The sequence below is a fragment of the Megalobrama amblycephala genome, linkage group LG23 (assembly GCF_018812025.1).
Source record: "Megalobrama amblycephala isolate DHTTF-2021 linkage group LG23, ASM1881202v1, whole genome shotgun sequence".
Taxonomy (NCBI): domain Eukaryota; kingdom Metazoa; phylum Chordata; class Actinopteri; order Cypriniformes; family Xenocyprididae; genus Megalobrama; species Megalobrama amblycephala.
Window position 1 is genome coordinate 8,995,739 of NC_063066.1, and position 13,624 is coordinate 9,009,362.

General features: G+C 39.1%; 1 protein-coding gene across 1 annotated transcript in view; it reads right to left on the reverse strand.

Moving 5' to 3' along the window:
• The window catches only part of gpc3 (glypican 3), a 186,129-nt gene that overhangs the window by 152,961 nt on the left and 19,544 nt on the right, over positions 1–13,624 (reverse strand). Inside the window, exon 3 of the mRNA XM_048177130.1 lies at positions 13,283–13,444. Coding sequence (XP_048033087.1) covers positions 13,283–13,444 — 162 coding nt within the window. The remainder of the gene's footprint in view (positions 1–13,282; positions 13,445–13,624) is intronic.

Consider the following 13,624-nt stretch of genomic DNA (forward strand, 5'->3'; position numbering starts at 1 on the left):
ATACCACACTTCTCACTAAATTGAACTCTCAGAAAGTGGTTCGCTTTTCTTTCTGGGGCGATAATGCAGCCGCTATTGAAGATTTCCCGAGCCACAGTCACAATGAAAATGCAAATACACCCCATGCAGAGCAGACTGGATGCCACACTATCAACAAAGAGACAGCCGCAGAATTGTGGTCCAAAAGTGTGGTCCAAATCAAACATCAGAGGGTGATTAGAAACACACAAACCCGACTCTGTCAGGACAAAGCACAAGCTTGAAACCAAAGCAGGGGAAAATGCTCATACCTCAGGGAATGCAACCGCAACGTTAAGCCACCGGAGCGGGTGATAGACAGGAATAAGCTGGTCAGGGAGGAGCCGAAGGTGTAAATGGGGGTTTTCAACATGTTGCAGAAGGATTTGTAATAGTATACTTGCTACATGTGCTCATGACAGAACTAGGACGCAAAGGAACTTTGGTGTGAGGTTGTAATATTTGAGATTTCTGGGCCAGACGCACTTGTGTGGGTGGGTATTAGAAACAATCTGCGTGAAGGAATATATGATGAGCTGTTGCCCTGTGATGCCCTTCCTCCCCGGTGCTGATTTTCCCCTCAGCTCGGTGTCTCTCCTGAGCTCCCATTGACACTCAGGAGGTCTTTCTCCTCCTCACCATCTGCTAATTCATGGCCAGACTCTAATCACCTGCTCCAATGCACCACTCTCATTCACAAACACCAGGCAAACCGTCTGCCACCTCGCAATGTAATTACTGTCATAATCAAGAGAGCACTGCTTCCTCATAGCTTTACTCATGTAGATGCATGCTAATGTATTAGCGACAATTAGACCTCAATACCGCGGTCATCGTGGTTAATGTTTAGATGCACATTTCGGCACAATGAGTCATTATGTTTGGTGAACTTTTGATCAAATGCTTTTACACTTGTTTGTTTACATCCATTTTGCATATTTGCTTTAATGGTTATATCATGGAAAACTGGATACTAATACCAGAAGCAAGACTAAGGAGAAACAAACAAGGGATCTTAACAATGCACACCTGAACTGAGTACTCAAATCAGTATGTAACCATGGTCAAAACAGATTAGAAAACAAACTCAAAACGTGACAATTAACACATGGTAGGGGTGCGACAAAATCTCGTTTTGCTTTTTATAGAAATAAAAACCTTTTAATTCAGATGGATAACGGTCGCTTCAATCCCATCCAGCTCGTCAAACACGAGCTGCAGAGTCGTACGTGGTGCAGCAGGAATCAGAGTTTACTGATCACATGACGAGAGTAAGACGAGATGACTAACAAGACCATGGAGAGGGATTTGTTGCACAACAGAGCCTAAGCATCTGAAGTCTTATCTTGTAGAATGCGTGCTCAGCATCGCCGCTGCCTATTCAAAGAGTAAGCGAAATCGAAAGTGAAAGTAAAACGCGAGGGCCCGTTCAAACGCGATTTCTATACCCCGCATTTTGAAAGCGGCTCCCTGATGCGTGCAAATATCTCCCAATATGAAAGCTTTTACTGCATATGATAACTCATACTTAAAAAGTAGAACTGAAATGACATTCATTACAATTTGATTGGTTAAGACATTTCAAATGCACCTGCAGACTATATTACTATTCATGTATTTTATCATTGAGGATTTCTTAAAAATACTGTGTAAAAGTCTTGTCTCGTTCTCGTGAACCCAATCTCGTGTCTTGTCTCGTCTTGTCACACCCCTAACATATGTCCGCCATTCATATTTACATCAACACCCGCTAACTAGTCAGCTGCCTTGTCCACATACCCACACTTGAGGCCACTTGAGAGCTCATGCACGCGACAGGAAGTAAGTGCGCAAGACTGTTCCATGTCTTAAAAATGCCCAAGTGCAATGCCCTTAATGCACACTAAACCCACACTACCATGAATACTGCTTCTGAGCTTGCATTTTTTACAACACTATAAGTGTGTTCCATCGGGTAATCAAATACGTCATGTAAGTAGACAAGTGGTCAAGTGCAAAGACCGCAAGTGTGGGTATTTGAACAAGGCAGCAACTTGGTTGCCCTGATGTACACAATAATGACCTACTCCGCTCAATCCTTATTGTAACGTGCTCTGGGTCTGTGTTCAATTTTATTATATGGACTCCATTTCCCACAATTCCCCATCTAGGAACTAATCACACACTCACACCTGTTTCCCATCAGTGACACTATATAAGCTGCACTCAAACACACACACAGTTAAGTATTGTTTAGTCGTATGTTCGCATTCTGTGTTATCCTGGTTTCCTTGTTCTGCTTTGCCTTGCCTTGCCTGTGTTTTTTGACTCTGGACTGATTTCTTGTTTTTGATCGTTTGCTGCCTGCCTTGACCATTGCCTGTGTTTTTGGATTACTCTTTTGCCTTGCCTTCCTGTTAATGTATGCTGGTGATCAACCTACTGCCTGTTTGACTACGCTCTTCTTATGAATAAAGCTGGCACATGGATCCACACCTATGTTGTCACATTCCCGTTCGTTACACTAATAGAGGTCATTTATATAGGTACACAGCAGCAAAAACAGCATAGTTTTAGGGATGGAGAGAGTGTTGGCGCAAGAAGCCTTGACTGAACTAACCAAATACTAAATAGAATTTTTTTTACTCTATAAAGTAAAATAAATATAAACTAGATTAAAAAGTTTGAAGACAAACTTGAAAAAGCCTAGCTAGAAAGTTTGAAGTTTGAAAGTTTGAAGTTTGAAAGTTTTAGTTTAGTAGTTTTGATAGATAGATAGATAGATAGATAGATAGATAGATAGATAGATAGATAGATAGATAGATAGATAGGTATATGAGTTTCAATGGATTAGAAATAGTACATAGAATGGCACTTGAGTCTAATTGAGTTTGAGTCTAATGGGCTTCCGTAGTTTAAATTTGAATTTTGACAGTTGGAATTTGAAAGTCTTGGCTCATTTGAACATTCCGTCAATGAAAGTCAATGGGATTTTTCCGAGCTTTAATAGGCATTTTTAGGAAAACCGTAAGTCGGATCAGTTAGAAAAGATATAGCACACTAAAGGCCAGAACACACCAAGCCGACGCCGACAAACTAGTGGCGACGAAAGCAGACTGCAGGGTTGGCTCACGTCGGTAGCGTCTGTGTCCAAAGTTGCCCTGACACACCAAACCAACGCTAAACAGCTGACGGCCAAGTAGCACGTCAGTTTTGCGCCTGCGTGAGATGAAATGCCTTTCCGAACCAGCAGGCGGCAGTACCTGAACAGCCAATCGGATTGATCAGATGGCCCAACGGACCGACGAGCTCCGACGGCGATTCAACATTTCGAATCGGCCGAAAAAAAGCCGACGAGGACCAACTTCAGCCAACGGCGCGGAACACACTGAGAAAACTTAGGTCAGCCGACGAACAAAAACTGCCAGACGGCCGACAGTCGGCTTAGTGTGTTCCTGCTGTCTGACCCGAGTTTGGAGTATGTAGAGTTAAAGCTCTAGGAGGAGTTAGAGTTGGAAATTTTAGTCTCAGAAGAAAATAGCATAACAGTAAGTTGGCTTTTTCAAGCCAACTTAATTTTTTTTTATAGAATAATAAAACATGAATGTAATAGAATATAATAGAATAGAAATATTTTATAATAAGTGGCTCCTTTTAAAAAAAAAAGAGATGATTGACTGAATAATCTAAATTGTTAAAGTTAATTGCTTGCAATACTTTCCATTATTACAAAACTAAACTACAGAAAGAGTCTAAACATACAAAGTGCTACATGAGAAAATAATGGCCTTTACTGTCAATTCACTATTCCTGCTTAAAGGTCCCATTCTTCGTGATCCCATGTTTCAAACTTTAGTTAGTGTGTAATGTTGTTGTTAGAGTATAAATAAAATCTGTAAAATTTTAAAGCTCAAAGTTCAATGCCAAGCGAGATATTTTATTTAACAGAAGTCGCCTACATCGAACGGCCAGTTTGGACTACATCCCTCTACTTCCTTCTTTAATGACGTCACTAAAACAGTTTTTTGACAAACCTCCGCCCACAGGAATACACAAGAGTTGCGTTTGTAGAGTGTGTTTGTCGCCATGTCGTCGAAACGCTGTTATTTTCATCCCGCAGTCCAATCACCGGGTCTGATTCCGGCTCAAATTGATAGGGTAAAATTAAAGACATGTTTACAATAACACTGAGCGCGTGCATCTCCACGTTATGGTAAGAGGCGTGACTTTTCCGGGCACGGTGCGCTCAGAGCTGTCGAATCACAACACAGGAACCGCTGGCACAATCAGAACTCGTTACGTATTTCTGAAGGAGGGACTTCATAGAACAAGGAAGTCATCAGCCCGTTTTTATGACAGTGGAAACAGCGGTATACAGATAAGTAAATTATGTGAAAAATACTGTTTTTTTTTTACACGCGAAACATGAACACATGTTATATTGCACACTATAAACACAATCAAAGCTTCAAAAAACCACGAAAAACGGGACCTTTAAGGGAAACACTTTCCTTTAACACCTCAGATCTCTTGGGCAGTGCTTGTCTTGGAAAGCAATAGATATTTGATGGCATAAGGCACCTAAGAGCTTCACTAACTGCACTGTAGCAAACTCTACTGAAGTGTGTGTCTCTGCTGGACCTGAAGTCTAAGTCTCTACTGAGTCTCTCTTCAGAGACAAAGTCACTCTCTAAGCTGTTCTTCACACTCTGAGATTTTGGTCTCTTTACCACAGCACAGAGTCTGAGAAGAGAGAAGACTTTGATGATTACACCAGACTGTTGGATCAGTCTCCACTAGACTCTGCATATTCAATCGAGCACCAAAGACCTCGATGAGCCTGTGTGCCCCTACGACACCAGCCCATAAATATCCACAAAGCCTGTGAGAGAAAACTAATTATAATTGTTTGAGAAAGATGCAGTGATGGCAAGTATATTTTCACTCATCAGGCAAACGAGGCACAAAGGGCTTGTTTGCGAGATGGCACAGACGTTTCTAACCATCGTTAAGTTATTAAATTCGCCCTAGGCGGAGAGTAAACAACTTCAGATGGCTTTCAAGCCCGGTCCAGCTCTCCGTCAGCCAGGCCTTTATTGGGTTATGGTGAAACTTCGACAAAGAGCTAAATGACTCCGGAGAGAGAGCGGAGCGGGTAGCATTAGAGAGGAGTATGCCGGGAAAAAGCAGTACGTGGAAAAAAAGATTGAAACTAAGACCAGACGCCTAAAGCACTTAAGATCGAGCAGCACTAACAAGGTTGGGATGACAATTGGACATGCAGTGTCGACCGAAATAACCTTTGATTACTTGCTGTCGCAGTGGATGAATTGGCGCATTGAGGTATAGCAGAACTGAATTGTAGGAGATTTGTGTTTTTAAATTTCTGCTTGGGACCAAACAAACCACAGGCTGGCACAATGTCTACATCAACCAGACATCTAATTGAGGGATAATGAAGGATGATGTAATGCTTGACTAAATATGACTTGCTTAACCATAAGCCTGAACTTGAAATGAGCATACAGTCTGAGCTAAATGTGGTCTTAATGGATTCTCTACTGTGAAGTCTAAAGTACTTTTACTCCTCTAAAGATCTGATTGGGTTTAAACTATAGAGCTAGTAACATCTGCTTTGTCTAGAGCATCGCAAAAGTGTGTGTGAGTAGCTATCGTTCCCCAAACCACACATAAATGAGCTGTAATTGATTGCTTAACATGTAAGACCAGGCATGTACCGTCACTTCATCTCTATAATGTTTCTGTTAAATGTAAGGTACAAGAAGAATAAAAAATAGAGCAGAAAAAATGTATAGTGCCAAATAATCAACAATGATGCACAAAAAAAAAATCAAATCAACCTCAAACTTTTGAATGGTAAAGAGGTCTCTTATGTTCACCAAGGCTGCATTTATAAAGCTGCATTATAAATGTCAATTTAAATCATCCTTGCGGAATATAAGTATTAATTTCTTTCTAAATAAACCCAGACTTTTGAACGGTAGAGTACAGAGTGATATATAATATGGGAAAGGCAATGAAATATTCAGCTGAACTACAGCTGCTCAACTATCTTTGGTTAATATTGTATTTTTATTTAACACACATTTTCTCTCTAATTTGCAGACCCCCTGCAGTACTGCCATGGACCCCCTGTTGAAGACCACAGATCCAAATGTTTTTGAGGCTGATATTTCAAGCAGTAAACAGAAATTTGCAATGTGTTTTCCATATCTCTCTTTTATTAGCCATGTCCTAAAGCAATATACACAGAATGCAAAAAAAAAAAAATGTTAAGCTCATTTTCTCTTCTATGTTCTTTGTAGATTTATGATAAGCTATTATTGGTTTGAGAAGTCACTACAAATAAAGTTGACTTTTATCTTATATTGGGAACAATTTGTTATGCAGCAGACACACTCACCCAGAACTCATTCTGGCTCTGTGCTCACACACATCAATACCTAAAGCATGTCTTTCAAGGGTGGATCTGAGGATGAGAAAATGGATAAATTAAGCATGACTCTCTTTTTATATTACAGTCTTTGAAATGGGGATTACCTGTTAATTTGTTTCCGAATAAAAAAGAGCCTGTGTCATTTACATGCTGTGTACCTTCCCAAAGTGGCTAAAAGCAGCTCCGTGTGGCACTGCAGATCTCGCTTTATCCCGCTAACAGGAATTAAAATTGTCTGTCAATCTGAATGACATGTGAAACCAAACCACCTGACTCGAGTTTTCACCAGGGTTTGGCATTCATCTTTAGCTCTAAATGATTCCCTCCAGCGTTCCATTAATCACCAGATCAGTTCAACAGCTGGCAGAAATATTGTGTATCCAGCGAACGTGATCTAGATAATCTTTCTTACTTAACTTCAGATAATGAACAATCATTCAGTGTCACTCATAATGTTAAATTTGACATGAAACGGAAGTTGTGACAGTATTTTCATGCCTATATTGTGACATATCTGAGTGGAACGGCTTCTTGAACAAGAAAAAATGTAGGGCAGGACTTGATATTGTCCGATGGGAATTAATTGGATCTAGGCATGTTATCCAAGCATTAATGGCAAGGAAAGCCCCTTATACTTGGGAGCAGCGACGTACGAGGTGTTTCTGGGTGTTTCTCCCTCCTATCTGCTTCAAGGTCTTAATTAATTTGTGGCATTTCTTTGTTGTTTAGAATCCAGTATTTATTTTGTCTTTAATGAGTTTAATAAAGAACTCAGTCTTGTCTTTGTGTCCAAACATACTGTGCCATCTTTAAAGGTGCCATCGAATTGAAAATTGAATTTACCTCGGCATAGTTGAATAACAAGAGTTCAGTACATGGAAATGACATACAGTGAGTCTCAAACTCCATTGTTTCCTCCTTCTTATATAAATCTCATTTGTTTAAAAGACCTCCAAAGAACAGGCGAATCTCAACATAACATCGACTGTTACGTAACAGTCAGGATCATTAATATGTACGCCCCCAATATTTGCATATGCCAGCCCATGATCGAGGCATTACACAAGGGCAGCCAGTATTAACGTCTGGATCTGTGCACAGCTGAATCATCAAACTAGGTAAGCAAGCAAGGACAACAGCGAAAAATGGCAGATGGAGCAATAATAACTGACATGATCCATGATATCTTGATATTTTTAGTGATATTTGTAAATTGTCTTTCTAAATGTTTCGTTAGCATGTTGCTAATGTACTGTTAAATGTGGTTAAAGTTACCATCGTTTCTTACTGTATTCATGGAGACAAGAGCCGTCGCTATTTTCATTTTTAAACACTTGCAGTCTGTAGGTATAAAAGTGAATTCATAAACACAACTTGACATTCTTTATAAATCATTAGCCGTTAGCCACGAAGCACTATCAAACTCATTCAGAATCAAATGTAAACATCCAAATAAACACTGTACTTACGCGATTAGACATGCTGCATGACGATCACTTTGTAAAGATCCATTTTGAGGGTTATATTAGCTGTGTGAACTGTGTTTATGCTGTGATAGAGTCGAGAGCTCGGGAGGGGGCGGAGAGCGCATGATTTAAAGGGGCCGCAGCCTGAATCGCCGCATTTCTAATTATGCCTCAAAATAGGCAGTTTAAAAAATTAATTAAAAAAGATCTATGGGGTATTTTGAGCTGCAACTTCACAGACACATTCAGGGGACACCTTAGACTTATATTACATCTTGTAAAAAAACGTTCGATGGCACCTTTAAAGAATGATCAACTTTTACATACGCCAGGTGATCTGTAAATGCGAAAAAACAGTTTCTATTGTAGTTTTACAAAATATTCCTTTTTCTAATTGCCTAAAAACCACCTCATGTGAGCATAAACAGTTTTTTTTGCGATATATGGGAGTTTTTGCGAAATTTATGTGTTTCTGTTGGGCGTATTTTCAATTCGCAACTTCAATTTGCGCAATTTGAAGAGTAATGGAAACGCAGCTACTGTGGTTCACTGCATCATCTGATGAAGGAAGGTGTCTATGGAATGGAAAGGATGTATCAATCTGTTTTTTATTTGTTTTTACTTTAAAAACATTGGATAAATTAATGTCTTCTACCGCTTTAGCATTTAAAAATGGAGACACCTGTATTCTGCAACACCTGCGTTCTGTTCCAGTGCACTTTGTTCTATTTGAACACAAGAAACGTCCTGTGTTAAACAAGCCTTAAATCACCTCATGATAGAGGACATGAGAGGCATCCTGTATATCAAGTATCCCCTGAAGTTCCCAGGTTAACAAATTCATATAATCATATAAGGATGATATCAAATTGTATTATGCTATACTACGCTACCATCCTTATATTGTGTCCACCCCATTTTTCAGATCGTTTTTACACCCCTGGTTTGTAGGACAGGCTGAATCACAAAGTGAAGTCTTCACATGCCACGTTTCTCTTTTATCACCCATAGGCTGATTCCGTATAAGATTTTAGAGGCGTTTAACCGAGCCATTGACATGAATCAAAAGAGACACACTGTGACTAACTGCAATGTGAGACCAATCAGGGGACCCGAAAAACTGGCGCGCAGAGCTCATCACTGGATGCCCTGAAAAAGTCCCTCTGACAGAGCCTCTTAACTTTTATGATTGTTTGGCAAAGTTGACTTCAAAGAGCCGATTCTTTGGCGCTGCTTGCGGTGTGTGAGAAAGCCAGGCTAGCGTGGGGAGGGGCAGCAGGGGCTGATGGGAGTCGAGTGAAGGGAAGGGATGGAGGATGCTGGAGTGGAGAGCAGAGCCCTTTGATCTGTGTCAGCCTCGAAAAGTACAAAAGAATCAAAAGCAATGGGGAGAGCAGCACAGAAGATTGCAAACAAGGCCCGCTCGCAATTCCCTGCGGGAGCGTGCAGGGGAAAAACACGACGAGACAAGAGCACATTTCAGAAATTCTGTGGGCTGTTTGGGAATTTCTCTCAGGCCTAATGCTGAAGCAATTAGCATTGAACCACCTCCCTGAACAGACAGGATCTAACCAAATCCACCATGCTAACATGGTTAGTGCAACGCAATTAGTGGGGGAGACCCACTCACGCCAAATTACATGATTCATTAAACTGGCCAATCAGGAAGATTCATTTATCAATCAACACATATGCCACTATCCATTTATATCCTCCAGTCAGTGTTGCAGAAGTGACTTTGAAATTAAAGAGAGGTTGGCAGGTACTTTTACACTCAAACGGAAGCCGTCTAATCTACACTAGCTTTTAAAAGTTTGGGGTCAGAAAGATTTTTTAATATTTTTGAAAAAAGTCTCTTATGCTCACAAAGGCTGCATTTATTTGATTAAAAATACAGTAAAAACTGTATTATTGTAAAACATATTTACAACTTAAAATAACAGTTTTCTATTTTAATATATTTTAAAATGTAATTTATTCCTGTGATCAAAGCTGAATTTTCAGCATCATTACTCCAGTCTTCAGTGTCACATGATCCTTCAGAAATTATTCTAATATGCTGGTTTGATTCTCAAGAAACATTTCTAATCAGTATCAATGTTGAAAACACTTGTGCTGTTTTTGTGGAAACTGTAATACATTTTTTTCGGGATTCTTTGATGAATAGAAAGTTCAAAAGAACAGCACTGATTTGAAATCTTTTATAACATTATACATGTCTTTACTGTCACTTTTGATTAATTTAATTCATCCTTCCTGAATAAAAGCATGAATTTCTTTAAAAAAAACATTTTTTTTAAATCCAAAAGACCCCAAACTTTAAATGGTAGTGAATATAATAGGAGTCAAAAATATAGTGAAAAATAACTAGATTTAATGGTTATATCACAGTTTATATCAGAGCTTGCTGTAGACTAGCCTGGTAATACCAGACTCTGCTACTTCACTTTGCTTCGTAGACAGAGTCTGGAATGGCATAATAGAGAAGTGTTTTCTCTCTCACTAGGGGACGCTTGTCTGAAGTTTAAAATCATTGGTTACCCGTAAGCCAATCAGATACGTTTAGTTATGACGTATGTTATCCGCCTGTACAGCCGCATCGAAGCACAGACATCATGCATCGAACTCAAATCTATGATTGAACTTCCACTGTAAACCTGTTGTAAACACATGATGATGTGAGCGAAATACCGGAGTGAACATGGCTGTAAACGACTTTTGCAGATTATGCGAAGTTAATGCATCCCGAAGTTTGCATCCCGTGTCTCGTTTCCCATTTCCGCGGCCGTTTCGGTTTTCGATTTCTCTAACCTACAATGTAAAACTCGGCGCTTAGCATCTACGTCACGGCTCTCAGCCCGCCCTCTGTTCGTTGATTGGCCCGGCTGTTTCCAGACCGGTGGCAAACACAAAGCTCTGACGCTGTATCAGACTGAGTACAGAAGCGAAATGAAATTGAGCGGAAGTAGGAAGTCTGACGTAGTCAGGCTAGCTGTAGACTGTCACACCACTAAAATGTCATTAGTTTATATATTATGCACAATGAAAGACTTTCATTAAGATTTTGCTTAAGATGTAGACAAAAATGCAAATTATAAAAGATTTCTATATAATAGAAAATAGTCCTGAGGCCTGTTGTATGAAGCCGGTTTCAATCCCAACCCAGGTAAGTTTCAGATTAGTCTGGGCAAACTGTGTTTTCTGGCTCAAAAAGGTTTTCTGGTTTATAGCTGTGTTCATTCCCATGGTAACTTACGCTACACAATTAACCTGCTCTGGAGCAGGTTTTATTCTGGGTTAAAGATCACAAACCAAAACTGGACCAATCAGCTGTGAGCAAGGTGTCATATCTGATGCTATAAAGCCACAGCCACATCTCTCGCTCCAAAGCCGTTTATAGTGAAAAGAAATTTAGAGACAAAATTGTCCCGCCTCTTTCGGCTAGTTATTTGGTATATCTAATTATGAATATAATATAATATAATATAATATATATATAATATAATATAATATAATATAATATAATATATATATAATATAATATAATATAATATAATATAATATAATATAATATAATATAATATAATATAATATAATCCATTGATAAAGCCAGATATTTTCATTCAGCTGCCTTCTCAAACTCTCGCTGCAGCAGCGTTTATTCCTGCCTTGTAAATGTGTTTAAATTCATGATATTTTTCATAACAATCTCATTTTCAACAAAGAAGTGAACTGTGCCATCTCTATTGTGAGAAGTGAATCAAACTGACACTCTCCATGTACTGTGTGATTGGCTGTTCGCTGCACATGACACTCTTTCGGGTGCAGGCGCTTCAGAGTTAATCGCAAACCCTGAGTTGACAGAGTTGTGAGCCTGCTGAACCGGAACTAAACCAGGTTGGATTTGTATGTTTTTTTCAACTCTAAACTTACTCTGAAACTTAGAGTTGGTTCAACTAACCTCATGCAACAGGCCTCTGGTCTGCTTAGTATCACATGCACACAACAGTCGATCAGGTGCCTTTGCAATGAGCCTCCAATGGATTTCTGCAAGTGTCCGAATTGCCCCTTTGATGCCTTTTTAACAAGGAACCAAAATATGTGAACTGATGATGCAATCAACAAACAATTCAGTTTTATACCTAAATGTCCTCTTATTATAAAACCAGTCACATCTGACTCCACAAAAGCACATTTTTTCATTTCTTAATTTCTTTATTATTGCCGATTTGACATAAAAGACCAACCTCCCTCGCACTTAACTCAAGGTCTCACTAGCGCATCTGGAACTGCAAATCTTAAGGTGCAGTCGCATTTACCACTGTTCGACAAAATTTTGTGAGTGAAATCCAGTAATTTCAATAGTAATACATACAATCAGGAATTTCGCATGAGGGCAGTGAAAGATTTCCCCATGCACATTTTGCAAAGGGTTAAAGTTAATCGTACAGATTCGTTAGGTAGACCAACAGAAAGCTGCTTGGTTTGACAGTAACTTGTACGTGAGAAGTGCTTCATAAATCACTACACTATTGACAACAGTACTTTGGAGTACTGTCATAACTATTGTGGAGCGTCAGACTAAAAGGGACGGGGTAAAAATAAAACAGAATAAACATTCATAGTCTAGCACACTTTCTCATAGAGGAACATGTTCTCCAGTGAACAGCAGCAGATATAACTTGTGATGCACTGTAAAAAGTACTCAATAAAATTGACTCAATATCGACTATTAATACTATTAATTAAATTCAATATATAGGAATTGAGTTAGAATTAATCAAATGAATTCCTTTAAAGTCAACCATTTAACATTATGTGTAAAATTAGCAGCATTACAAAAACCACAAATTGACATAAAAAGCAAATAGTCAAACTGCCCAACTAAATGAAACACTGATAACCATAATGGTGACCAAACATTTTCAATAAAATCAACATCAACATCTAAACCTCTGTTAATTCATGTATTTCTCTTTCCTTCAGTGATTCTGCTTGTTATCATCAGGTGTCTTCAATGCTGTCTGTTATTCAGATATTTTTGTTTAAATTTTACTTAAATTTTACTCGTTTTAAATGGTTGACATTTAAGGAATTAATTTGATTCATTCCAACTCAATTCTATTTGTTGAATTTAATTAATGATATTGCTTGTAATCTGTTGCTAACTACACTACACTATTGACAACAGACAATGGCCTTTTTTGCCCGAGAAATTTCGCTAATGTTACCACACCTTTACACATGCTTCACAACTCACTGCGACAATCTATGCAAAACTTACTTTGCAAACGGAAATTCCATGAAGTTTCGTGAATCAGTCCCAGTGTTTATTATTCATTGTGTTGCTGCAGAAACTAACCTTGAAAGAGAGCAGCATTCTGAATGATGAGAACTTTAAGCTGAGCGCTGGTGGCCTGAAGACTTGACTCCATATTCTGTTTGGCAATGAGCAGGTAACGCTCCTCCATTTTGCGAGAGCAGCAGGTCAGGCCTTTCGGCTGGCACACCTGCAGATCTGAGCCTGAAGAATAGGAGAGAGACACAAGATTTGTTACAGCCATTGCAATAAATAAGTAAACAGATGTGGCACTTTATAAATTCCATCTGAAAATATGTTTGCTTTGTGAGCCAAGCCTCAGAGAGAGCTGCAGAAAATGGTGCATATTACCTATTAAACCTGCAACTTAAATGTTATTTAATT